Source organism: Oncorhynchus kisutch, linkage group LG18 (genome assembly GCF_002021735.2).
Source record: "Oncorhynchus kisutch isolate 150728-3 linkage group LG18, Okis_V2, whole genome shotgun sequence".
Lineage (NCBI taxonomy): Eukaryota > Metazoa > Chordata > Actinopteri > Salmoniformes > Salmonidae > Oncorhynchus > Oncorhynchus kisutch.
Genome location: NC_034191.2, coordinates 45117505 through 45144181, shown reverse-complemented (window position 1 = coordinate 45144181; position 26677 = coordinate 45117505). Strand labels below are relative to the sequence as shown.

At 44.7% G+C, this 26677-nt stretch overlaps 1 protein-coding gene across 4 annotated transcripts in view; it reads right to left on the bottom strand.

Moving 5' to 3' along the window:
- The window catches only part of LOC109909714 (sodium channel subunit beta-3-like), a 42841-nt gene extending 16388 nt beyond the window's left edge, over positions 1-26453 (bottom strand). For 3 of the 4 annotated variants that reach the window (XM_020508725.2, XM_020508724.2, XM_020508726.2), the window contains exons 1-2: positions 26120-26415; positions 25623-25717 (exon numbers count right to left, since the gene is read on the bottom strand). In XM_020508725.2, the coding sequence (XP_020364314.1) occupies positions 25623-25677 (55 nt within the window). In that variant the 5' untranslated portion in view covers positions 25678-25717; positions 26120-26415. Of the gene's footprint in view, positions 1-25622; positions 25718-26119 lie in introns of all 4 variants that reach the window. The other variant, XM_020508723.2, reaches the window with a different exon arrangement.
- Positions 26454-26677: the final 224 nt, after the last annotated feature.

The window sequence follows — 26677 nt, the reverse complement described above, 5'->3', positions numbered from 1 at the left end:
ATACATACATGTGTGTGTTTGTGAGTGTGTTTGAGAGGCAGGTTTGCGTTTTTCATCATGAATGTTGTTCTGGAGGCAGCTCTGCAGAGTGGTCACTAGTCATACAATCAGATTTTAAACCTAACCTTAGCCACACTGCTAAACCTAATGCCTAACCTTAAATGAATACCGAAAAGCAAAATGTTTTTTATTAATTTTTACAATATAGCCAATTTTGACTTTGAAGCTAGCCTAAGGGGAAATCACTCAGGTCTGCCTCCAGGACACTCATGATATTAAACATCAACCTGCATGTGGGAGCTAGCAGGAATAAAAGACAGCAAAAACACAAATGTATTATTCTATTCAACTTCACCCTCTGCACATCACCCTTTTCAGACCGTGGTGTTCTATCGGATAAACCTATGACCTAATTTTGCTGCTCTCTTAATGATGTAATGTGAGCCAGGCTTGGATGAGCTTCCTGTTGTGCCAGTCAGACTGGCATAATGCAGTACCATAGACACCACTGTTCCCAAATCACAACTCACTCACCACATAATACACCCTCACACCCCGGACCATCGGAGCTGGTCACGACCGGGAGAGCCATGAGGCGGCACCCAATTGGTTCAGCGTCGACTGGGTTACGGGAGGATTTGGCCGGCCGGGACGTCCAAGTCCCATCACTCCTGTGGCGGACTGCGTGCACGCATGCTGACATGGTCGCCAGGTGTACAGTGTTTCCTCCGACACATTGGTGCGGCTGGCTTCCGGGTTAAGCGAGCATTGCGTCAAATAAGCAGTGCGACATGGTGGGGTCGTATTTTGGTGGACGCACGGCTCTCGACTTTTGCTTCTGTGGAGTCCATACAGGAGTTGCAGATATGTGACAGGACTGTAACTACCAATTGCATACCATGAAATAAGGGAGAAAATACAATAATAATACAAAAATATATATAGAAATATATGTATACAGTTGAAGTCAGAAGTTTACATACATTTAGGTTGGAGTCATTAAAACTCATTTTTCAACCACTCAACAAATGTCTTGTTAACAAACTATAGTTTTGGCAAGTCAGTTAGGACATCTACTGTGTGCATGACACAAGTAACTTTATCAACGATTGTTTATGGACAGATTATTTCACTTATAATTCACTGTATCACAATTCCAGTGGGTAAGAAGTTGACTGTGCCTTTAAAAATTCCAGAAAATTATGTCATGGCTTTAGAAGCTTCTAATAGGCTAATTGACATAATTTGAGTCAATTGGAGGTGTACCTGTGGATGTATTTCAAGGCCTACTTTCAAACTCAGTGCCTCAGAAAAAAATGGTAGACCTCCAGAAGTCTGGATCGTCCTTGGGAGCAATTTCCAAACGCCTGAAGGTACCATGCTCATCTGTACAAACAATAGTATGCAAGTATAAACATCATGGGACCACGCAGCCGTCATACCACTCAGGAAGGAGACGCGTTCTGTCTCCTAGAGATGAACGTACTTTGGTGCGAAAAGTGCAAATCAATCCCAGAACAACAGCAAAGGACCTTGTGAAGAAATAGATGGCATCATGAGGTAGGAAAATGAAGTGGATATAGTGAAGCAACAACTCAAGACATCAATCAGGAAGATAAACCCAAATAGGTCTTCCAGGACAACAAAGTCAAGGTATTGGAGTGGCCATCACAAAGCCCTGACCTCCATCCTATCGAAAATCTGTGGGCAGAACTGAAAAAGCGTGCGTGAGCAAGGAGGCCTAGAAACATTACTCACTTACACCAGCTCTGTCAGGAAGAATGGGCAAAAATTCACCCAACTTATTGTGGGAAGCTTGTGGAAGGCTACCCAAAATGTTTGACCCAAGTTAAACAATTTTAAAGGCAATGCTACCAAATACTAATTGAGTGTATGTAAACTTCTGACCCACTGGGAATGTGATGACAGAAATAAAAGCTGAAATAAATAATTCTCCCTACTATTATTCTGACATTTCACATTCTTAAAATAAAGTGGTGATCCTAACTATCCTAAAACAGGGAATTTTTACTAGGATTAAATGTCAGGAATTGTGAAAACCTGAGTTTAAATGTATTTGGCTAAGGTGTATGTAAACTTCCGACTTCAACTGTGCATTTCACAATAGACTGGCACATGCAGTGAGCGTAATATCATCAACACCACATACAAGGCCTGAGTCCCAAACAGCACCATATTCCATATTTCGTGCACTACTTTAGACCAGGGCCCAGGTCAAAAGTAGTGCAATATATGGTAAAAAGTAGTGCACTATATGGGGATTAGGGTGCCGTTTGGGAAGCAACCTGTCGCATCCTGACCTTAGTTCCTTTTTATGTCTCTATTTTAGGTTGGCAGGGGGTGAGTTGGGGTGGGCATTCTATGTTTCGTTCTCGTTATTCCTCGTTGTTATTTTGTTTAGTGTTCAGTTTTGATTACATTTCCAACATGAACACTTACCACGCTGCGTTTTGGTCTACTATTTCTTCCACCAACGAAAACCGTTACAGAACTACCCACCACAACTGGACCAAGCAGCGTAGTAACCAGGAGCAGAGGGTTCTGGACTCCTGCACATGGGAGGAGATTTTGGATGGTAAGGGACCCTGGGCACAGGCTGGGGAATATCACCGCCCCAGGGAAGAGCTGGAGGCAGCTACAGCCGAGCAGCGGCGATATGAGGATTTAGCACGGCAGCGCAACAGGGACGAGAGGCAGCCCCAAACATTTCATGGGGGCGGCACACGGGGAGTGTGGCTAAGTGCTTACCGTGGCGAGAGGATGACCGGGCAGGCACCGTGTTATGCCGTGAGGCGCACGGTGTCCCCAGTGCGCAGGCATAGCCCGGTGCGCAACATCGCAGCTCCTCGTATCAGCCGGGCTAGAGGGGGCATCGAACCAGGAGTATTGAAGCCGGCTCAGCGCATCTGGTCTCCAGTGCGTCTCCTCGGCCCGGGTTATATGGCACCAGCCCTACCCCCGTTGTCCCCGGTTCGCCAGCACAGCCCAGTGCGGTCTGTTCCACGCCGCCGCACTTTCCGGGCTACGGGGAGTATCCAGCCGGGACAGGTTGTGCGGGCTCGGTGCTCGAGACCTCCAGTGCGCCTCCACGGTCCCGTCCATCCGGTGCCTCCTCCACGCACCAGGCCTCCTGAGGCAGCCCCACGCACCATGCTGTCTCTCCGTCTCCTCCCTCCAGGTGCTCCCGCCTGTCCAGCGCTTCCAGAATCTCCCTAATGTCCAGCGCTTCCAGAGCCTCTCTCCTCTCCGGAGCTGCCAGAGCCGCCCGTCAGTCAGGAGCTGCCAGAGCCGCCCTTCACTCCGGCGCTGCCAGAGCCGCCCTTCACTCCAGCGCTGCCAGAGTCGCCCTTCACTCCGGCGCTACAAGAGTCTCCTGTCTATTCGTGGCCCGCTGAAAGGATCCCCAGTCCGGCGAGGGTCGCCGCTCCAAAAGCGCCAACTAAGTGGGCCTGGAAGGTGGAGTGGGGTCAATGTCCCGCGCCAGAGCCGCCACCGCGGACAGATGCCCACCCAGACCCTCCCCTATGGGTTTAGGTTTTGCGGCCGGAGTCCGCACCTTCGATCACATCACCAGCTCATGAAGGGTCATACAAATCAAATCAAATGCATTTATCACATTGTCACGCCTTGGTCTTAGTATTTTGTGTTTTCTTTAATTATTTGTTCAGGCCAGGGTGTGACATGGGGTTATTGTATTGTCTTATTGGGGTTTTTGTAGGCATTGGGATTGTGGTTGATTAAGGGTGTGTCTAGTATAGGCTTGGCTGCCTGAGGCGGTTCTCAATCAGAGTCAGGTGATTCTCGTTGTCTCGGATTGGGAACCGTATTTAGGTAGCCTGAGTTTCACTTTGTATTTCGTGGGTGATTGTTCCTGTCTCTGTGTAGTTTCACCAGATAGGCTGTAATTAGGTTTCACGTTCCGTTTGTTGTTTTGTATTTTTGTATCATTATTTCATGTGTCACTTTTCCATTAAAGTCATGAGTAACCACCACGCTGCATTTCGGTCCTCTCTTTCTACAAACGAAGAACGCCGTTACAGAATCACCCACCACACACGTGGCGTGGTTACAGGCAGCAACAACAGGAGCGAAAGGAGGTACTTACGAGACGCTGTTATGAGGACGTTATGGACAGCAGAAGCATGGAGTATACGACGTGGGATGAAATAGACAGGTGGGCGGCCGACCCAGAGAGAGTGCCTGAGCCCGCCTGGGATTCGCTAGAGCAGTGCGAAGAGGGCTATAGGCGAATGGAGTTGGAGAAACAGACACGGCGGCGCAGGGCGAAACCCGAAAGTCACCCCAAAAAATGTATTGGGGGGGGGGGCTCAGAGGGAGAGTGGCTGAGTCAGGAGATAGACCTGAGCCAACTCTCCCTGTTTATCGTGAGGAGCCAAGGAGGAGACCAGAACCAGAGCCGGTGTTGGAGGTGAGCGAAACAGAGACTGTGAAGGAGTTAATGGGGAAATTGGAGGAGAGAGAAATGAGGGAGTTGCTGTGTTGGTGCTTTTTGCATGGAATTCGCCCGACGGAACGTGTTGGGGATTTGATGGCACCTGGGTTAGCGCTCCATACTCGTCCTGAGGTGCGTGTTAGTCGGCTGGTGAAGTTGGTGCCAGCCTCACGCACCAGGCCTCCTGTGCACATCCCTAGCCTTGCACGTCCTGTGCCAACACTCCTCTCAAGATCTCCAGTACGCCTTCACGGTCTAGCCCATCCTGTGCCACCTCCACACTCCAGTCCTCCGGTAGCAGCTCCCCGCACAAGGCTTCCTGTGCGTGTCCTCGGTTCAGTACCACCAGTTCCAGCACCACGCACCAGGCCTTCAGTGCGCCTCGCCTGTTCAGCGCAGCCAGCGCTTTCCTCCTCTCCTGCGCTGCTGGAGTTTCCCGCCTGTTTAGCGCAGCCAGAGCCTTCCTCCTCTACAGCGCTGCCGGAGTCTCCCGCCTGTTCAGCGCCAGTCTACATGGTGCAGCCAGAGCTGCCAGTCTGCATGAAGCAGCCAGAGCTGTCAGTCTGCATGGAGCAGCCAGAGCTGTCAGTCTGCATGGAGCAGCCAGAGCTGTCAGTCTACATGAAGCAGCCAGAGTTGCCAGTCTGCAAGGAGCTGCCAGTCTGCAAGGAGCTGCCAGTCTGCAAGGAGCTGCCAGTCTGCAAGGAGCTGTCAGTCTGCAAGGAGCTGCCAGTCTGCAGGGTGCTGTCAGCCTGCATGGAGCAGTCAGAGCTGTCAGTCTGCATGAAGCAGCCAGAGATGTCAGTCTGCAAAGAGCTGCCAGTCTGCAAGGAGCTGTCAGTCTGCAAGGAGCTGTCAGCCTGCATGGAGCAGTCAGAGCTGTCAGTCTGCAAGGAGCTGCCAGTCTGCAGGGAGCTGTCAGTCTGCAAGGAGCTGTCAGTCTGCAAAGAGCTGCCAGTCTGCAGGGTGCTGTCAGCCTGCATGGAGCAGTCAGAGCTGTCAGTCTGCATGAAGCAGCCAGAGCTGCCAGTCTGCAAAGAGCTTCCAGTCTGCAAGGAGCTGTCAGCCTGCATGGAGCAGTCAGAGCTGTCAGTCTGCATAGAGCAGCTAGATCCGCCAGTCAGCCATGATCTTCTAGATCTGCCAGTCAACCAGATTCTTCCAGATCAGCCTGTCAACCAGTCTCTTCCAGATCTGCCAGTCAACCAGAATCTTCCAGATCTGCCAGTCAACCAGAATCTTCCAGATCTGCTAGTCAACCAGAATCTTCCAGATCTGCTAGTCAACCAGAATCTTCCAGATCTGCTAGTCAACCAGAATCTTCCAGATCTGCTAGTCAACCAGAATCTTCCAGATCTGCTAGTCAACCAGAATCTTCCAGATCTGCTAGTCAACCAGAATCTTCCAGATCTGCTAGTCAACCAGAATCTTCCAGATCTGCTAGTCAACCTGAATCTTCCAGATCTGCTAGTCAACCTGAATCTTCCAGATCCGCCAGCCAGCCAGGATCTACCGGAGCCTACTACCTACCTGAGCTTCATCTCAGTACTGGGCTTCCTCTCAGTACTGGGCTTCCTCTCAGTACTGGGCTGCCCCTCAGTTCCGGGCTGCCCCTCAGTTCCGGGCTGCCCCTCAGTTCCGGGCTGCCCCTCAGTTCCGGGCTGCCCCTCAGTTCCGAGCTGCCCCTCAGTCCCGAGCTGCCCCTCAGTCCCGAGCTGCCTCAGTCCCGAGCTGCCCCTCAGTCCCGAGCTGCCCCTCAGTCCCGAGCTGCCCCTCAGTCACGAGCTGCTCCTCAGTTCTGTGTGGTTCTGGGTGAGGACTATTAGGCCATGGTCGGCGGCGAGGGTGGATTATCCCAGGATGCGAAGGGGAGGAACTAGGACATTAATGAAGTGGGGTCCACGTCCCGAGCCGGAGCCGCCACCATGGACAGACGCCCACCCGGACCCTCCCTATGGTTTTGAGGTGCGTCCGGGAGTCCGCACCTTAGGGGGGGGGGGGGGTTCTGTCACGCCTTGGTCTTAGTATTTTGTGTTTTCTTTAATTATTTGTTCAGGCCAGGGTGTGACATGGGGTTATTGTATTGTCTTATTGGGGCTTTTGTAGGCATTGGGATTGTGGTTGATTAAGGGTGTGTCTAGTATAGGCTTGGCTGCCTGAGGCGGTTCTCAATCAGAGTCAGGTGATTCTCGTTGTCTCGGATTGGGAACCGTATTTAGGTAGCCTGAGTTTCACTTTGTATTTCGTGGGTGATTGTTCCTGTCTCTGTGTAGTTTCACCAGATAGGTTGTAATTAGGTTTCACGTTCCGTTTGTTGTTTTGTATTTTTGTATCATTATTTCATGTGTCACTTTTCCATTAAAGTCATGAGTAACCACCACGCTGCATTTCGGTCCTCTCTTTCTACAAACGAAGAACGCCGTTACACACATGCTTCGAATACAACAGTGAAATGCTTACTTACAAGCCCTTAACCAACAATGCTTTAAGAAGTTCAGTAAAAAAAAAGTTCAGTAAAATAGATAAGTAAAAAATAAAAAATAACAGTAACAAATAATTAAACAGCAGCAGTAAAATAACGATAGCTAGGCTATATATATATTTACCTTTATTTAACTAGGCAAGTCAGAGAGAATAGAGTAGATGTCACGGGTCAAAATTTTGATTGATGACCCTATGTGAACTCTATATGAACCCTATGTAGTGATGACGTGTGCATGTCTTCTGGTCAGGCAAGCCTGGTTAGGTGGGGGCTATGGGGTGAGTAAGGGTCCATTTGACAGGCCGTTAATGATTGATGACCCAAGCCTGATAGACAAGCCTGGTTAGGTGGGGGCTATGGGGTGAGTAAGGGTCCCTTTGACAGGCCGTTAATGATTGATGACCCAAGCCTGATTTATGACCCTATGTAATGATTTATGAACCTATGTCATGTAGAAGGGTGCATGCCCTGGGTTGAGTAAGTGACCATGTGTCAGGTCAACCTGTTACTGTTTCTCACGGTTTGGGTTGGTTAAGGCCCCTTATAAAGCCGCTGAACAATACCTGTTTAAGACTGTACATGATAACCCCCCTGAATATTAAACAAAAATGACACCTATGCCAATTTTAGGGATGTTATGCTCGGCTTGTCATGAACCCAGTGACCAAAGCCTTGAAGAAGTTCTGTGTGAAGCTCCAGAATGTTTTAAAGGATTTTTGGGTACGAGTGAGGGCCACATGTCTTACATATTCCACCCGGAGGATTCTACGGTAAAGATATTCACAGACCGTGGACCCAAACCCCTTTATCCTGCAAAACCTGGGAGTTTTCCCCCGGCTCTGGGGATGAGAGAATGGCTAAACATCAGGCTGGCTCTTTGTAAAATTGAACAGGTCCTAAGTGTTACAAATGTGCCAGGATATGCGTTGGAAGAACAGGTCTGCGGCCGCAGTGATCTCAAGGCTCTAAGAATTGCTTCAATGGACTATAGCCCTGACAACAAAGTGACAATTTTAGCCTGTGACCTTTATGATAAGGCTAATGCTACAAAGTCTGTCAATTCTCCGGTAGCTTCCAGAGCCCGCAAACATGTAAACTTTTTTATTCCTGTGTTTAGTTTTAAATGGGTGGATTATCCAATTTTCATAACACTTATGAATAAGCTGGACATTCTCTTCCAAAATGGGGAACAGTTAAAGCGCTGGGCGAGGCTTTCCTTGAGACAGAGTCAAGACCAAAAGGCCCGACGGCGGATCTACCCCTGGAGTGAAAACTTACCATGTGTTGATGGACATAGCAAGAGAGCCTTGCCTTTTGAGGGTGAACTCGACACGGACAATTGCGGTTGGTTGCATAAGCTCCCAGGATCTGTAAGAAAGGCATCGTAAAATACCTTAAGAATGTAACGATATAAAATGTATGTACTAAATATTTTGAATGAAATAAATGGTTTTAAAATCAGAATCTCACCACGTTATGAACTCTCGCGTTTGTTCACTCTTAGCGCAGTCTGTCCCTGAGAAAAATCTTGCGGAAAAAGCCATGTGCGCGCGCATGTGCGTGAGGGAGTTTTCTGTAGTGGCTGTGTGTGTGTGTGTGTGTGTGTGTGTTTCAAAAACAGAAAAAGGGGGGCGGGTTGTTTGTTAAAAAAATACCCATGCATGCCTGGTGGGTCGTTTGAAACCAAGGTTTACACTAGCCTGCAAAACAGATGCCTACCCCCCAACACTAATATTGTGTCTTACGACTCCTAATCTTAAAGGCCTTTCATAAAACTATTTTTTTTAGGTGGGCTAAAAAGTCATTCATCCCAGCGATGTCGAGAACAACACACCCCCATGCATCTAGGTGCTAGCACCCCGGAGATTTTAGAAGCTCCAAAAGGATCCTAATGTTTAGACACACCCAATACCATGTGTTTGAAATGTGTCAAATATACCATGGGCGGGGGTATAGCCCAAAAAAAACGACAAACCCCAAATGCTATGTAAAAAAATCATTCAGGGGTTTTTCTCTAGGTCGCAGGGTACAAAAGCGCTAGAAACCATGGGCAATGTTAGCAGCGTTTTAGTTCCGATGCAAACAGCACCTCCAGAAACTCCAAGAATCGTTATCGGACTGAAGCGTTAAAAAAGATAATCGGGGAAAACAGTCTAATGGATCTATCGCAAGGTGAGTTCTTGAAATAAATCTTTATTAGATTTGATTGTTGTGGGGAATTGTTTGAAAAGCGTGGGATGTTATAGAAATATTAAACAATCATTAGGATCAGTATGCTTACCGTATAACAAGGCAATATTAGCTAAAGTGATTATAGCTTTAATATTGTCGAATGTTTTATAGATTCTGAAGCATTCACGCAGATACTCCGAGGTATAACTGAGCTCGAATCATCCCATGGGGCTCCGAAACAAACGCCTGCCCTGAATTGTCAACGTAAGTAAGCTCCAAGAATTCCATACATAAAAATATTTATACCTTAAAAACAAAAAGTGTGGGCATCTTATATTAAAAGTTATTTTATATGTTTACAGAGGACCTAAAGCCTAGAAGGTTAAACGATGCCCTATGGAGCCTGAACGGTTTCTGCGAAGCATATGACTACGAGACAATTCTGCCCTACTCCCAGGATGTATTTACCCAAAAGCAGCGAACAGAGACTTTAAACGGCAGGTCAACTCCCCTTGGCCAGGACAACGTTGTCCCCCATATTTCTAAACACCAAAGGATAATTAGTGCTCAGATCCACAGTTCCGCTTCACCCGAACAATTCTACTTGGCCGATATTCACGAGACGTCGTTCCAAGGACTAGGTATGAATCAATTATATATTATTATTTATATATATATTATTATTTTAATATTTATATATTTTTTTTTATGCCGGAATATGTTAAAACAAGGCCTAATGCTGTTTTTTTGTTTGTTTTTTCAGGCTCCCCATCTACCGGACCTGCAGATGTTGTAATACAGGTTGAACAAACACAACAGCCCCTGGTTTCCGAGCTTCTTCAGAACAGCCCTCGTCAAAAAAGCCGAGGTATTTAATTAATGTATTGTTAATATATAGGCTTATATCTGAAATGTATTTGGCATTTTTAACATATTTTAGGGTTAATAACCTATTTGTGTATGTATTATTTTTATTTCAGACTCCTCACCGGCTTATGAACACAACGCACAAACATCGGAGGATGCCCAGACAAGCATCCCCGAGGAGGCTCCAAAGACACCAGCGAAACCTGATGATGTCAAAGATTTAAATGACATTTCTGAGGTAGACGATTTGATGTTCTGTGAAGCTGCCAACCTTCTTGAATCGGCCAATTCTGTGGGGGAAACAGCAGATTCTGAAATAGACCAAGAACGTTTTTTCAAAGCGTTTACCCTGGGTTTAAAATCACGAAAGGCTCTACTCCAGAGGCGCATGTGTATTCTACTCGAGCATCAATACAATCAGGATGTGTCATTCTGGCGTAGCGAGCTACCCCGTATGTTAAAAAACATTAGGGCTAAAACAAGCAAATACCGCCGTTAAAAAACACACATGTAAACACACACACACACACACACACATCCTTAATTAGACAGATGGCGCCCCCTATAGACCAAAGTGAGACAATTGAAACACTCTTAGCCAGGATCCCTACAGAGCTCCAAGATATAGTTAACCATATGAATGATTCGGGGGTAATTGACATAATGACAATAGATGAAAATCTATTATCCCAGATTCCCTCCGAACTCATAGACATTATTACACGTATGAATGAGTCAGGGCCTTCCGAGGAAAACATGTTAACACAGATTCCCGAAACCATCATATCTCTAATTACCCAGCTTAACGCGAGCCCTAGGTTTAATTCGGCCCCACAGACACCTCTAAGACAGCCTTTAACAACATTGTCCGAAGAGTCTGAAAGTCAATATGATGTTTTTGAACAGTTGGACAAATGTCTAGCAAATCTGGAGGGGGGCGGTCTTGAGATCAGTGTACAGAACGAGAGCGCTAGGTTTAATTCGGCACCCCAGACACCTATAAATCAGCCTTTAACACCAATGTCCGAAGAGTCTGAAACCCAATACGATGTTTTTGAACAGTTGGACAATTGCCTAGTAAATCTGGAGGGGGGAGGTCTTGATCGAAGTGTACATGTTTTGCGTCGAAATAAATTCAACAATATTGAGGTTCGCCAGTTTTTCAATTTCGCATGGGGGGGTCAGATTCGGGAATATGCTGTGTTTTACGTAATGCTTATGGACACTTTGAATGAACTGTTAGCTAGGATCAGAGATTATAGCGAACCTAGGGATCTCTTACAGTTGGAAATTTGTGGAGACAGTCTACAGAGCAAGGTATCGCTTATTTTACAGAATGGTGAAGCAGAGCTTGAACAATTTGTTAAACTGCTAGAACGCCTTGTACAGTCAAATTTAAACGTGCTAGCAGATAGGACCCTCGAACTTGTAGTACAATTAGTACGACAACCACAAGGGGGCGGGGGTCAGAGACGAAAGCTCGAGAGTTTAATGCAGTCCGAAATCATAAGCAATAAAAGGGCCTATCTCATAAACGTTCACAATCCAGGTAATAAGCTATGTTTTGCCATAGGTTTGGCCCACTTACTCAGCCCCGGATGTACGGATCAAGCCGCGTTACATAAAGCTCTCGAGCTACAAACTGCGGTGGGTCTCGGTATACAGGATGCTGTGGCTTTCTCAGACATAGTCAAATTTGAAAACTTTCTGAACATCAAGATTGTGGTTTTGTACCACAGTAGGGCTAATGACGCTCTCCTCAAGTTCCAAAATATACCCGAACCACATCCTAAGACTATGTACTTTTATGTGCAAAATGAGCATTACTATGCCGTAACTAACATCACAGCCTTTTTAGGCGCGCCATATGTCTGTCCAGCCTGTCATACCGGCTACACACGCATGGGGGGGCACTCGTGCCGTTACAACTGTTCAGTATGTCTGGATAAACATTGCCCTATGCAGCCGCTAAACTTGACCCCCTGTGCGGATTGTCACCGCACATGTCGTTCGGCCTACTGTTACGAAAAACACAAAACTGAAACATGGCATCCCAAGGCATGTAAATCTGTAAGCAGTTGTGACATTAACAAGAAATGTCCAAAATGTCATTGCAATTACAACCTTAAAATAGATAGCCCTAAACCTCATGTTTGTGGAATTATACACTGCCCAATCTGTAAAGGTCCTTTGAAAAGCAGAGACGCGGAAGCAGTTCAAGAAGTAACACATGAGTGTTACATTCAGCCCTTGGCTGAAGATGAACATACAGAGAAATATGTGTTTTATGATTTTGAGACAACTCAGCAATCAGGGGTTCATTTGCCTATTTTTGTGTCAACCATGACTTTCAAGGGTGAAAAATGGTCGGCCGAGGGACCCGATTGTGCCCGACTCTTTCTAAAACATTTTAGAAAAGCCCAGTACAGAAACTTCACGTTTATAGCTCACAATGCTAGGGCCTATGACTCCTATCTGCTTCTGAACCCTTTGATACAGCAAGGCGTGGCACCCAGTGTCATAGCTCAAGGGAGTAAAATATTATGCTTTGTTGACCCCGCCTTCAAACAGAGATACATTGACAGCTTAAGCTTCTTACCCATGAGATTGGCTCAAATGCCAGAGGCCTTGGGTTTTGAAAACTCTGTCAAAGGCTATTTCCCTCATTTCTTCACATCTGAGGAGAATCTACATTATATAGGATCTTATCCAGCCCCCGAAATGTACGGGTGTGATCAAATGTCTCCCAAAGAGCGTGAGAGATTCATGACATGGTACGAGACCGTAAGACATGGCACTTTTGATTTCCATAAAGAGATGGAATCATACTGTGACAATGACGTTGTTATACTTCGTGAAGGATGCCTCAGATTCAGAGAAGAGGTAATCAAAGATGCGGGCATTGACCCCTGGAGCTGTACAACTATTGCATCAGCGTGCATGAAAACCTATCGTACACACTATCTAACTCCTGAATCTATAGCTATCCCATCGCCAGACAACTACCGACGCCAATTCAAGGCCTACTCTAGTGGTTCCATTCAATGGTTGGAGTACTTGGCCCAGGATAAAGATATTTTTATCCAACATGCTTTGAATCGGGGGGAGAAGGCTTTTGGGCCTTACCATGTAGATGGATACACACAGATTGACGGGGTTGAGACAGTGTATGAGTACAACGGTTGTTTCTTCCACGGTTGTAAATTATGCTTTGTCCCCCACACCTTGTGTGTCCTAACCCAAAAGACTTTTGGGGAAATGTACCAAGAGTTTCAAGACAAACTGAATTCTTTAAAGGCTACTTACGGGTTAAAAGTTGTGGTTTTGTGGGAGCACGAATGGACAGCCCTCAAAAAGGCAGATCCTAGTGTTAAGGCCTTCCTTACCCATTATGACCCTCCAGAGCCCCTGGAACCGCGACAGGCCTTGTTTGGAGGCCGGACCAATGCTTTGACATTGCGTTATGTAGCTCAACCCGACGAGACAATAGGCTATGTAGATTTTACATCCCTATATCCTCATGTAATGAGTTCCTCATTCTATCCTATAGGGCATCCTGAAATTATTCACAGCGACTTTGACGAACCCCAAAATTATTTTGGTTTAATCAAAGCGACTGTCTACCCTCCTAGGGGGCTGTTTATACCTGTGTTGCCTTACAAGGGTCCTAAAGGAAAACTTTTCTTTCCCCTTTGTCGCACATGCTGTGAAAACCACAACCAGGAAAACCCCTGTGATCACACAGATCAAGAAAGAGCCCTGACCGGTGTATGGGTCACTGTAGAATTCTCTAAGGCTTTAGAGAAGGGGTATCGTGTGGCCAAAATCTTTGAAGTGTGGAACTTTTCCAGGAAATCAGACACACTTTTTAAAGAGTACATCAAAACCTTCTTGAGATGCAAGCAGATGGCTTCAGGCTATCCTGCATCGGTCACAGATCAAGAAAGTAAAGACCAGTACATTCAAGACTACCATGACAGAGAAGGCATACTTCTTGACCCTGACAGAATAGAGGTCAACAAAACCAAAAGAAATGTGTCGAAATTGTACTTGAACTCCCTTTGGGGGAAATTAGCGCAGAGATGCAATATGCTAACAACTTCGATCATTAAAGACCCCGAAGAATTTTTGGAATTTGTTTTTTCGGACCAATACGAAATTTCACATTTTTCCTTCTTGAGTCAAGACATTGCCTTGGTGCAATGGAGGCGCCACCAAAAGTGGGTTCTACCCCCGGGTAATGTAAATGTGTTTCTTGCAGCATTTACCACAGCCTATGGCCGCCTTGAACTGTACACCCTCATGGAACAGCTTCAGAGGCGGGTTCTTTACCACGACACAGACTCTGTGGTCTATGTAAGCAAACCGGGGGATTGGACCCCCCCACTTAGCAACTATCTTGGGGGTTTAACGAGTGAACTCGAAGAGGGTGACCATATTACAGAATGGTCCTCATGTGGTCCAAAAAGCTATGCTTTTAGGACTAAAGCCAATCACGTGGTGTTGAAAGCCAAAGGCGTGACTCAAAACTATGAAAATGCACCGCGTGTAAACTTGGAATCAATCACGCGCTTGGTCGAGGGGTTCGTAAAGGACAAGAATAGTGACTTGGAGATTTTGAGCTCCTACAACAAAATAGTGAGGGATAAAAAGGGGTTCCATCTAAGAAACGCACCACTCACTAAAAGATTCAGGGTAGTCTATGACAAGAGACAGCTATTGCCTGACGGTACCACATTGCCCTTTGGCTACTGACTTATGCTACAAGCCCCAGTGTGTCTTAAAGCTTAAGATATTATGACTGCTGTCGAGGGTTTTGACCCCCGGCTACAATTGCCTTTTTCAGCATTAATTGCCGGCCCTTCAAACAGTGGCAAAACTTTTTTTGTAAAAAGTATTTTAGAGAATTCTGAACATGTGTTATCTCAAAAGCCTGACAATATTGTATGGTGTTATTCATGTTACCAACCTCTGTATGATGAATTATTGAAGACAATAAAAATCAAGTTTGTTGAAGGAATACCCGATTCTCTGTCTGATGATGAACTTCTCCCCCCACATGTAAATAATCTGCTGGTTTTGGACGATATGCTATTTGCTGGTAGCGAACACCCTGAAATTGCACGAGCTTTTACCCAATATACTCATCATAGAAACCTGTCCGTGCTTTACTTGGTCCAGAATGTGTTTCACCAAGGTAAAAATAGTCGGACCATTAGCTTGAATGCCAACTACATGGTATTGTTTAAAAATCCTAGAGACAAACTGCAAATTAGCACTCTAGCTCAGCAGATGTACCCTGGACGGAAATCATACTTTATGGAGAGCTATGAGGACGCTACCAAAGAGCCATTTTCTTATTTAATCGTGGATTTAAAAGCAAATACTCCAGAACACCTTAGGCTACGTACAGGGCTGTTTCCGGGGGAGAGGCCTGCTGCATACCTTCCTAAAAAGTAAACGCTATGTCTCTGCGTTTAAAAAGAAACCTCCCCCTCTTGAGAAGGCTAGTAGGTTCTACAGCTAAAGAACGGAAGGCCATCTTGGGTCGCTGTTCTTCAGATCTCATATTAGCCCTATGTGAGATTGCTTTGAATCTTCTCAAAGGACGCATTCCACTCACCCTGAACCAATTGAAAAAATTAAGGAGACAAAAGACAGCGATCAAACTCTTTGCCAATAAAAGGGCCAGTCTTCAAAAGAAAAGACATAGTATACAACAGTCTGGGGGTTTTCTTCTACCTTTACTCAGTATAGCCGTGCCCTTCATCACCAGCCTTATTGCGGCCAGACGTGGTGGTTGAACACGTGGGTGTGATGGCCACTAAAATGTACTTGGTGCCTCAACAAGAGTTGGATAGACTTAAAAAACAAATGCAGGGTCCTGAAGATATCAGACAAACAGCGGAAAATGATTTGGATACGGCCATGAAGGATGTTTTGAACCGAAAAGGATTGAACCCCTATGATAAGATTCAAAAATACACAAACCTAATGCAAAGGTATTTGACTCGGGTAAAGCAAGGGGAGAGAGAGACTAACCATTTAACCCTTTCCCTACCGGACCCTTTAACAGATGTCGAACCTAACGATAGCCATGCCCCTGTAAGGCCTGTACCGTCGATCTTACCTAGTGGCGATAATATGTCGGGTGAAGCTCAAATGCCATTTGAAGATAAAGTTATGCATGACCTACTGACACATGTGCCTTTACGTAACAGGAAGAATGTTAAATACATTATGAACAAGATAAAAGACTCAAAGGGGATAGCTGCTTGGAACGACTCTGGAGAGTTTATCCTTCAGGGCTCTGTGGTTAGGGGGTCCCATATGCAGGACTTGCTTAAAAGTACCACGGCTGCCCACAAGGTTGCTGATGACCGAAGGCCTCCCGGCTGGCGTCAGTTTCTTAAGGCCCTGGCAATCCTCAACATCCCCCTCTCCGGTGTACCCAACCATAAGCTTCGTCAACAGATTCAAGCTTTAAAACAAAAGCCTTCAACGAGATACAGCACCCCTAAAGATGCCCCAACGACACCGGCCCCATATGAAAGCGATGATGCTAACTCATTTACTCCCATGAACGTCTCAGTACCTTTTCCTAAACCCGATCTCTCGGCGTGGTTAGACTTTTGAAAATGACTTTTGAATGACTATGATTAAATTCAATAAATTTTTTATTTGAAAAATAAGCAAGTTAACATTTGTGGCATTCTTGAAACATATGACGTGAGCATACGCCTTGATTACGCGTTCTTAAAGGACACACATTTGAACACTTTTGATATTTTCTAACAAAACAAGATACAAGGTTATCATTACTTCTTAAATCATCCTTATAAAGAGACATAACATCTTCAAAAGAAACTCCCCGGGCTCTTTGGCACAGGTAAAATACACAGTGGTGACCGCATGTAGTGGAAAGGTTATCTTGCACTTGTTTGATGTTGTAGTAGATCTTTGTACCGTTTAGGGTCAAAAAATCTTTAATAGATTTAGGGAAATGTGAAAAACCGGGGGGAAAGCCATAGGAATCAAAAAAAGTTGAGATTTTTCGTCCACCTTCCTGTTCTAATGTCATAGCTAGCCAATGTTCACCAGGCATGTGTTTAGGATGGGTATTGACAATAAACATTGCAGGCCTCTCAGACCATATCTCCATAGGTAATTCATCACAAGCCAACACTCCACAAAATTGTTTTCCAATCAAGCGGCTCATGAGCCCGTCCAACTCTTGGGTATTCATGTCTTTGTTCAAAGGTCCTTAATAATAATCCACTAAGACCTGTCTTCGGGCATTCACTTCCAAGATTGAATCAGAGCATGCGTAAACAATCATGCTAACTGTACAGGCTAAAGGTGTACGGAAACGCATTTCCAGCCTGAGGTTACCTTGGGACACCACAGACAGATTTCCTGAGGTGTCATCATCAGGTGATAAATTGAAAGCATACAATGTGTAACCCTCTGCAAAATCATTTCTGTCAATAGGTAAAGAGAGATCTTTTAGATGTCGCCCTGTAGCCAGGAATAGATTGTAAAATTCTCGCACAGATATGTTGTTATTAAATTGTGGTTGGAAAGCCTTCGCCGGAACCTGACGTCCGTCCTGACAGAGCGCTACATACTCTGCATTGAAGTGCTGAAAATTAAAGGGGTTTTTATCTAAACTGCCCGTATTAGAGGCGTGATCAACCAGACCTATAACCACATATCTAGGTAAAGGGCCTAGAAATAGGTTTTCTTGACTGCAGATTCTACTGCCCACAGGTATGCTAAAGGTTTTCATGGTAATTCTTTGGAGAGGGTAAAGGGCATTTCCTTTCATCAAAGCATGTGAGTGACCCAGGCGCACGGCCGGAGATACAGATACTTTTTTAATAAAAAGGGTTGCCCCCAACACTTTCAAACTAAAATCCCCGTCTTGGGGAGACATCAGGCAAAAATCATCCTTGGCCCTGGTTAATTTTAATCTTAAATCAACCGAATTTAAGAGTAACCGTTCTTGAAAGAAAATGTCAGAGTGTATAGGGCCTAGCAAATGAAACTCTCGAGATTCGGCGCAGTAGCGAGCTCGTGCCGCTAGTCCTTTGTTTGCACCGGTGGAAGGGTCTGTCGATTCCATAGAGGCTCCTGCAGTATCCTTGCTAAACAGCCCGGCGCTAAATTGGGTTTTGAGAGTGTCTTCGGAGTAGTTTAGTAAACACTCCATGATGGCTCTATAAGGGTATGTAGCGCTGCTTTGACTGATTAGGCGTTCACCCAAAGTCACATCAACTTGGGAGAAAATGGTGGCCAAGGGGTAATTAATGAGACTCACTTTGGCATCGTCTGCAATATTAGACCCATCTCTTTTGGTCACTTTTAGACGTAAATGCACCAAGGTGTTGTTGAGGTCCAGATAGTTGTCACCATGGCCTGGTATGAAAAATTCGATAGGCCCGTTATCGGTAATAGCAGAGAGAGGGGCTATCTCCACATAACTGGATCTATCTATTGAATGCTGCGTTAACGGTGCCGTGAAAAGATCAAGTTCTGTCTTTATAGCTTCAGAGGACATTCGATGTAAAAGAGCCATGTCACTTATTCTTTTAGAAAATACTTCCTAGTATTCTTTTAGCCTGTTTTGGTACAGACCTCCTCACTTTACCCCGTCTTTGACTTACTGAGGTTCTTTTAACAGTTAACCGACGCTTTTTAGGTGCAGGTCTACGCCTTAAACCAGGAGGTCTCTTTTTTGGCCTTCGTGACAATATCATAAGCCCCGAGCCTTCTTGATGCTCCACCTCTGGTGACGCCCTTCGGGTCATAGCATTGGCTACAACCTCACTTACTATATTTTTAGCCGCTGATTTTAAATGTGGTTTGGCTATGCTGAAGCCTCTCTTCATAAACGGTAAAACCATCCTGAAGAGGTTACGGAATATACCTCCTATCCCCGAACCATACATTGTCGGCGCTCCATGATATCCTGGTAGTCCATTACCCACTTGATCCACATAGTATGAAACATAACGGTTAGGGTCGAGCTGATGGAGCTCCATAACCCTTTTATTTGTATTATGTTTATAAATATAATACAGCTATTATATATGTAGAGAGGTTTTGGTGGGTCTAAAGTGGAGTTTTACAATCGTTTTACCATAAGTAAATTCAATGTTTTCGTTCTGATCCGTTTTAAGCTCAACCAGAATGTTTTCAATATAGTTCTTGCTGACATGTACGTAGTGCGGCTTGTCATAATTGACAGTGACGATGTCCCCATCCTTGCCGTCTATATGAACTGTTCGCAGGAGGGGGACACAGCTGTCTCCGACCCTTTGATAGGTTATGATGTCGGTATAGACAAATATGTTGTAAAAGCCTGCATGTATATCCGCAGGGAATGGGAATAATTTATCGTTCACATACGTCCATTTATTGGGACCCATCCCCAACATGTAGGATAAATTACCGCTGGTCTTTATACCTCCGTTAGCAGGCCCTGAGATTTGTATCCTTTTATGGATTGGATTGTAGAATAGGAATATTTCCATCTTGTTCAGGGTTAGGTGTTCATTCAACTCTGAGACGATCCTGTCGACGGTTCTATAGAAACCTTTTTTAAGCTTAATAAGTTTCGCAGGTTCCGAGAACCTTTTGCAATAAAAATCACGGTCCTTAGCTTTGATATTATACCAACTATGGGGGTATGTAATCTCGCTGAGACCTACTTCCCAAGCCTCTGATAACTCTATAGGCTTTGGAAAATTGGTTGTATACTTCGAACTCTGATTATTACGATATATCTGTGCCGACGCATTACTGGGGAGAGTCAGGTAGAAGCCGCTGTGTTCCATGATGCCCAACTGTGTACACGCGAATGATGCGCTAGTTATCATGACTAGGGGTTTAAATTAACCCCCGTTGCCTCCACCACATCCTGCTCCAATACCCAACTGTTGAACTTTTGAGGCCAGTTTTTCCAGCGGACCAGCAACCATTTTTTACCCTTTTCTCTCTTCTGATCTAGAATCTCCTCCACGTGAAAGACTTTGTCTTTACCCAACTGGACCTTCTGTAATTCCTTCTCATAAAAAGATCCCTCTATAAGATCCCCGTCATAATCTTTTAATTTGTAGACCGGCGGAATGCGTGGCAGACATTCGGTAACGGTAAACAACTCCGAGCTAAAGCCTTGTTCGTATTTTTTGTCGAAAACACCCCTCAACTTTGATATACGCACCAAGTCACCCACTAGGAATTTAAAAGTCATTTTTTTCTTACGGCGAAGTGGGAACAAACCATACATATTTTTAAAGACTTGAAAAGAGTTTTCCGAAGAGACCTCCGAGGGCTTCATACGTATAGTCTTATGGTAGCTGTGGTTGTAACCGTTTACTAAATCCTGAACTATGTCTGTATATCGGTTGGTGTTGTGAGCTGTAAAATAGCGCCACATCCGCTCTTTCAAAGTCCTATTAAAGCGTTCCACAACCGAAGCTTTCAAATCAGAGCCTGTAGCAAAATGTACTATATTATACTTATTCATTAGCTTCTGAAATGTTTGATTAAAAAATTCTTTTCCGCCATCCGTCTGCACTTTCTTGGGGGCGCCTCCTGCCTTCAAGATCGATTCAAAGGCCCTGGTCACCTCTGCCCCGCTCTTATTTTTTAACACCCTTACATAGGCTAATTTAGAGAAAATATCTATAACCGTTAGCATGTAGCGATTTCCATCATTTTTATCGGCAAGGGACTGCATGTCACATAGATCCGCCTGAAATTGGGATAATGGATGCGTAGAAAAAACTCTATTTCTTGGAAAATGTTTTCTTACAGGTTTATGTAGAGTGTAGGCATCTTGCTCTGATAACCATTCAACACCCTCTAGTGGTGTGGGGGCTGTGCTTTGGCAAAGTGGGTGGGGTTATATCCTTCCTGTTTGGCCCTGTCCGGGGGTGTCCTCGGATGGGGCCACAGTGTCTCCTGACCCCTCCTGTCTCAGCCTCCAGTATTTATGCTGCAGTAGTTTGTGTCGGGGGGCTGGGGTCAGTTTGTTATATCTGGAGTACTTCTCCTGTCCTATTCGGTGTCCTGTGTGAATCTAAGTGTGCGTTCTCTAATTCTCTCCTTCTCTCTTTCTTTCTCTCTCTCGGAGGACCTGAGCCCTAGGACCATGCCCCAGGACTACCTGACATGATGACTCCTTGCTGTCCCCAGTCCACCTGGCCATGCTGCTGTTCCAGTTTCAACTGACCTGAGCCCTAGGACCATGCCCCAGGACTACCTGACATGATGACTCCTTGCTGTCCCCAGTCTACCTGGCCATGCTGCTGCTCCAGTTTCAACTTCCACCTGACTGTGCTGCTGCTCTAGTTTCAACTGTTCTGCCTTATTATTATTCGACCATGCTGGTCATTTATGAACATTGAACATCTTGACCATGTTCTGTTATAATCTCCACCCGGCACAGCCAGAAGAGGACTGGCCACCCCACATAGCCTGGTTCCTCTCTAGGTTTCTTCCTAGGTATTGGCCTTTCTAGGGAGTTTTTCCTAGCCACTGTGCTTCTCCACCTGCATTGCTTGCTGTTTGGGGTTTTAGGCTGGGTTTCTGTACAGCACTTTGAGATATCAGCTGATGTACGAAGGGCTATATAAATAAATTTGATTTGATTTGATTTGATTCACTTTAGCATCGCTTAACAGACTACCTGTTTCTTCGACTATAGCTCTCTGTAAACGCTCTTTACCCCCATAAGACCCGGGGTTAGAGGGATTATAATATATGTTTTTCAACAGCTGCTCAGCCATCCTTCTTGCCTCTCTGAGGTACAATAACTGTAATGAGCCACTTTCATATAACGACAACATTTCAGTTTGTGAATTTTTATTTTAAGAATGCAACAATTATTACGTATACAGACAATTCAGGATTTGTTGCAAGATACAAGTCCCCGTTTTCTCAACAATCACAGCATGCAACACCCTGTATATATTGTTTAGATTTACAGGTTTGTTTCGCTGAATTTTTAAAACACACACGTCTGATATATAAGTATATAAACAACAAATATGATACACATTCACATTAAAGGGTGGTTCAAACAAATAATGTAAAATCTTAGCCAAAGTTATTTCTAGTTCTTCAGAATCCTCAACAAGCCTTGATACCATATGTGACCATTGTAAACTCTCGCCCGTATGTCGGACATGTTTCATGATTTGCTCCATTTTTAACACACGCTCTACAATAACCCCTGTATTGTGGGTTGTGTAGAACTTTACATTGTTCACTTTATTTTCAATAATCTGATGCATAACATTTGTAAGGTCTCTCAAAAGAAAAAATGTATTTATTCGCTCAAACATCGTAGACACATAGTTACCCATAGCTCTAAATAAACAAAATGTCACTCGGTCTCTTGGGATTTATTGAGCCAGAAAAGCATCACATCAGCCATCACAGCTTCCCTGTATTTGTTGTCGTCCACCAGGGTGTGTCGGATTTCTTTGAGTTTCTCATGGATGAAGAGGGCCTCCTTCAGTTCATGTAGGAAGGCTTCGGTTACCCCGTAAACTCTAGGGATAGACGGCGCAATACCCATAGACTCCAGGGCGATGACCAGCGCTGGTATAAAACGGCAGGACCACAGTCTTTTCACCAGCTCCTCAAAATGATTGAAAAAGTAGTATCTAGGAGGGTCGTAGAGGCAAGGATGACGACGCTGGCTGGGATGATTGATCTCACAGCCGATGCATTTTTCTCGTATATATTCGCCAATCACCACGTTTAAAAGTGTAGCTACAGAGGCCTTGATTGTATCCACAAAAACAGTACTGGCCACCCCATCAAACACATCCTCAGGCTGGGTAAATGTCGGGGGTGTCACGGGTCTTGCCAGGGGTGCGTAGAGTGTAGGGCTTCGTGGCATAGAGTCTTTAGTGTCGGGCCCCCATGACGTAGTGGCTTCCTCGTAGATGGTCTGGAGATCCATGGTGTATGCTGAAATGAAGAACTGTCTGCTTTTTTTCTTTTTATTGTAGAACAAGGCCCTTGGGTATCTGGGGGGGCGGGGTTAAAGCATCCGCTTACTTAGTTTTCTTCTGACGCTGTATCTTCTTGAGGCTCTTTTGCATCGTAATCTTTACGATTCGTATATATTATGCACTTCTTTAAATGAACAAGGCTCTGACGCTGTTGGCTCTGTACAAAGAGAGCATCCAACGGTTGCAACATTTTCAATTCCAGTACATCCCAACTGTTAAAAGGAATAAGCAGACGCAGTCGGGTATCCCCAGTCAGGCCACCACCCCTAAGTTTGTGGTTTCGGATTGCCTCGGTGCCGATATAGAACTCCACGCTGCCGCACGGTCGGCCATTCTTTCTTTGTATTTTCACCCTGTGAAATATTTGTCCTGAGGAGTCCGGGGTACCTTCCCAACGGGTCTCGTGGCCCGTGAACACACTATACCCCTTGGTGATAAGGCTCAGTTCAGGACACACAACCTTGCGAAAAACCGACCAGTCTTCAACACCATATTCCAAGCCTACAGTCTGGTCTGTATATTCTTCTCCTTCATCTACCGTATAGAGGGTCACTCTACAGGCCAGGTAATCAAACCGATACCCCCACTGCTGGCCATTAGACATCAACACTTGATCTGTCAGAGCATTTGCTGGCGGTATTTGGGTTCTATACACATTTAAAAAACGTTTTTTTGGCGCATCATATATTGCTGGTTGATACTTTGCCCTTGCTCTATGGGCAACCCGAAGGCCTGTTTCAGTTGTTACAGTCATCACTGCTTTGGTACCGATCCCAAATTCCATGGTTATTCTTAAGATCTTGTGCACTCTTAAACAGGTATTGTTCAGCGGCTTTATAAGGGGTCTTAACCAACCCAAACCGTGAGAAACAGTAACAGGTTGACCTGACACATGGTCACTTACTCAACCCAGGGCATGCACCCTTCTACATGACATAGGGTCATAAATCATTACATAGGGTCATAAATCAGGCTTGGGTCATCAATCATTAACGGCCTGTCAAAGGGACCCTTACTCACCCCATAGCCCCCACCTAACCAGGCTTGTCTATCAGGCTTGGGTCATCAATCATTAACGGCCTGTCAAATGGACCCTTACTCACCCCATAGCCCCCACCTAACCAGGCTTGCCTGACCAGAAGACATGCACACGTCATCACTACATAGGGTTCACATAGAGTTCACATAGGTTCACATAGGGTCATCAATCAAAATTTTGACCCGTGACATCTACTCTATTCTCTCTCAAGTCAGTTAAGAACAAATTCTTATTTTCAATGACGGCTTAGGAACAGTGGGTTAACTGCCTGTTCAGGGGCAGAACGACAGATTTGTACCTTGTCAGCTCGGGGATTTGAACTTGCAACCTTCCGGTTACTAGTCCAACGCTCTAACCACTAGGCTACCCTGCCGCCCCGGGGGGCACCAGTTAGTCGAGGTAATTGAAGTAATTATGTGCATGTAGGTAGAGTTAAAGTGACTATGCATTGATAATAAACAGAGTAACATAGATAATAAACAGAGTAGCAGCAGCGTAAAAAAAGCGGGGTTTAGGTAACCCTTTGATTAGCTGTTCTGGAGTCTTATGGTTTGGGGGTAGAATCTGTTAAGAAGCCTTTTGGACCTAGACCTGGCACTCCAGTACTACTTGGTGTGCGGGAGTAGAGAGAACGGCCCATGACTAGGGTGGCTGGAGTCTTTGACAATTTTTAGGGCATTCCTCTGACACCGCCTGGTATAGAGGTCCTGGATGGCATGAAGCTTGGCCCCAGTGATGTACTGGGCTATACTCTCTATAGTGCCTTGCGGTCAGAGGCCGAGCGATTTCCATACCAGGCAGTGATGCAACCAGTACGGATGCTCTCGACGGTGCAGCTGTATAAATCCTTTTGAGGATCTGAGGACCCATGTCAAATATTTTCAGTCTCCTGAGGGGGAACAGGCTTTGTCATGCCCTCTTCACAACTGTCTTAATGTGTTTGGACCATGATAGTTTGATAGTTCCATGCAGCCACATGGAAACCAGGAATGTCACAGTAGTGAAAGTGACACGGAAATGTATTGGGAAAGAGAACCAGGTAGAAACCTGCTCTAAATGATATGTGTCAGCAGCCTAATGTTATGCAAATGTATTTCTTATTTCTGAATGGCAGCACTGACGGACATCATTTGAGGCTTTCACTTACTGTTGAAGATTATCTACTGTATGCTCCCTATTTAAGTACCTCTATTAGTTTGTTCATGTTTTTAAATGTTGGAATAGTTGGAGAAATATTTAGAATATTTTATATAAATGTGTTACCAAATTGTATTTTATTTTACTTTAGAGACTGATTACCCAAATAATGTCCTGTTTGTTGGCTTCTACATGTAATGATAATAGGCTTATACCTTCATTTAACTTTATCCAAAAGCCAAGTGAATGTTATTAGAGGTTATCTATGTCACTTGACCGTGTCAAATCATGACATATTAGCCTTAGTCAGATCTCTCAAAGTGTTCAGTTGAACACAAAAACCGTTGCATCACAAATCTAATTTAGGTGTGATTTTCAACCATTAGAGACAAAACACATAATGTAAGTGCAAACACTTACCCACTAAAACCAACAGTAATAGAGAATGCAATATAACCCTGGTTCGAGTTCTCATATTCGGTATTCTCTGGGATAGCTGTCTTGGACACGCTCTCCTGTTCACAATCAAAGAAAGAAAAAACACGTTAAACCCCGAATAATCTCATATTTCATCTACAGTATTTTCATCTACAGTATATCTATGGCGTGTTAGTTTAATGCCCTAGTTTGATTAGGCTATTTGAAGAGCGTAATTTCAGGACAATGGACAACGCACCGCTACCCAGGAGATCGGTCGTCGATAAATATAACACATTCTCTGTAGAGATTTCACAAAGTGTAATAAAAATCTTGCTTTAGGCTATATGATGGTAATTTGACAGTGTCTGAAGAGAACATTAATTTAATATGATCATTGACTGGCCTGTTGCCTTAGATTTATCACTTATCTTTTTGTAAACTTATCCCACATTATTCAAGTATATTTGTGATGAGATTTTTTTTAAATTCAAACTCACAGTCATTCACTCGATATTCCTCGCAGCTTCACCATGAATAAAACCCAAAAGAGACCTGTAGATTCCACACTCCGCTGAGGCCACTTTCTATTGCGGGACTTGGGTGAGCGTCTAGAAATCCTCAATCATACAATGACGATGGATTGTAAAAAGTTTTACCATGAATAGCGAATAATAAATTGGTTTAATCAAAAAAGGATACTCTTTTGTCAGATTCTTCATAAAATGAGGAACATTCCGAAAATGACGTTCTGTTCAGCTGTTCACTGCCTTTGCTTTTCGCAATAAGCGGTCGTCACTTAGGGCTACGACAACGTTTCCATCGATGCGCATGCGTAAAAGTCACAACCTATTTATTTTCACTCCCTATCTTCTTGTTGCCAGGCACATGGACAATACAAAGTACAGTTCCAGTTAAACGTTTGTACACACTTCCTCATTAAAAGGGTTTTTCTTAATTTTTTACTATTTTCTACATTGTAGAATAATAGTGAAGACATCAAACCTATGAAATAATACATAAGTAATCATGTTGTAACCAAAAAAGTGTTGAACAGA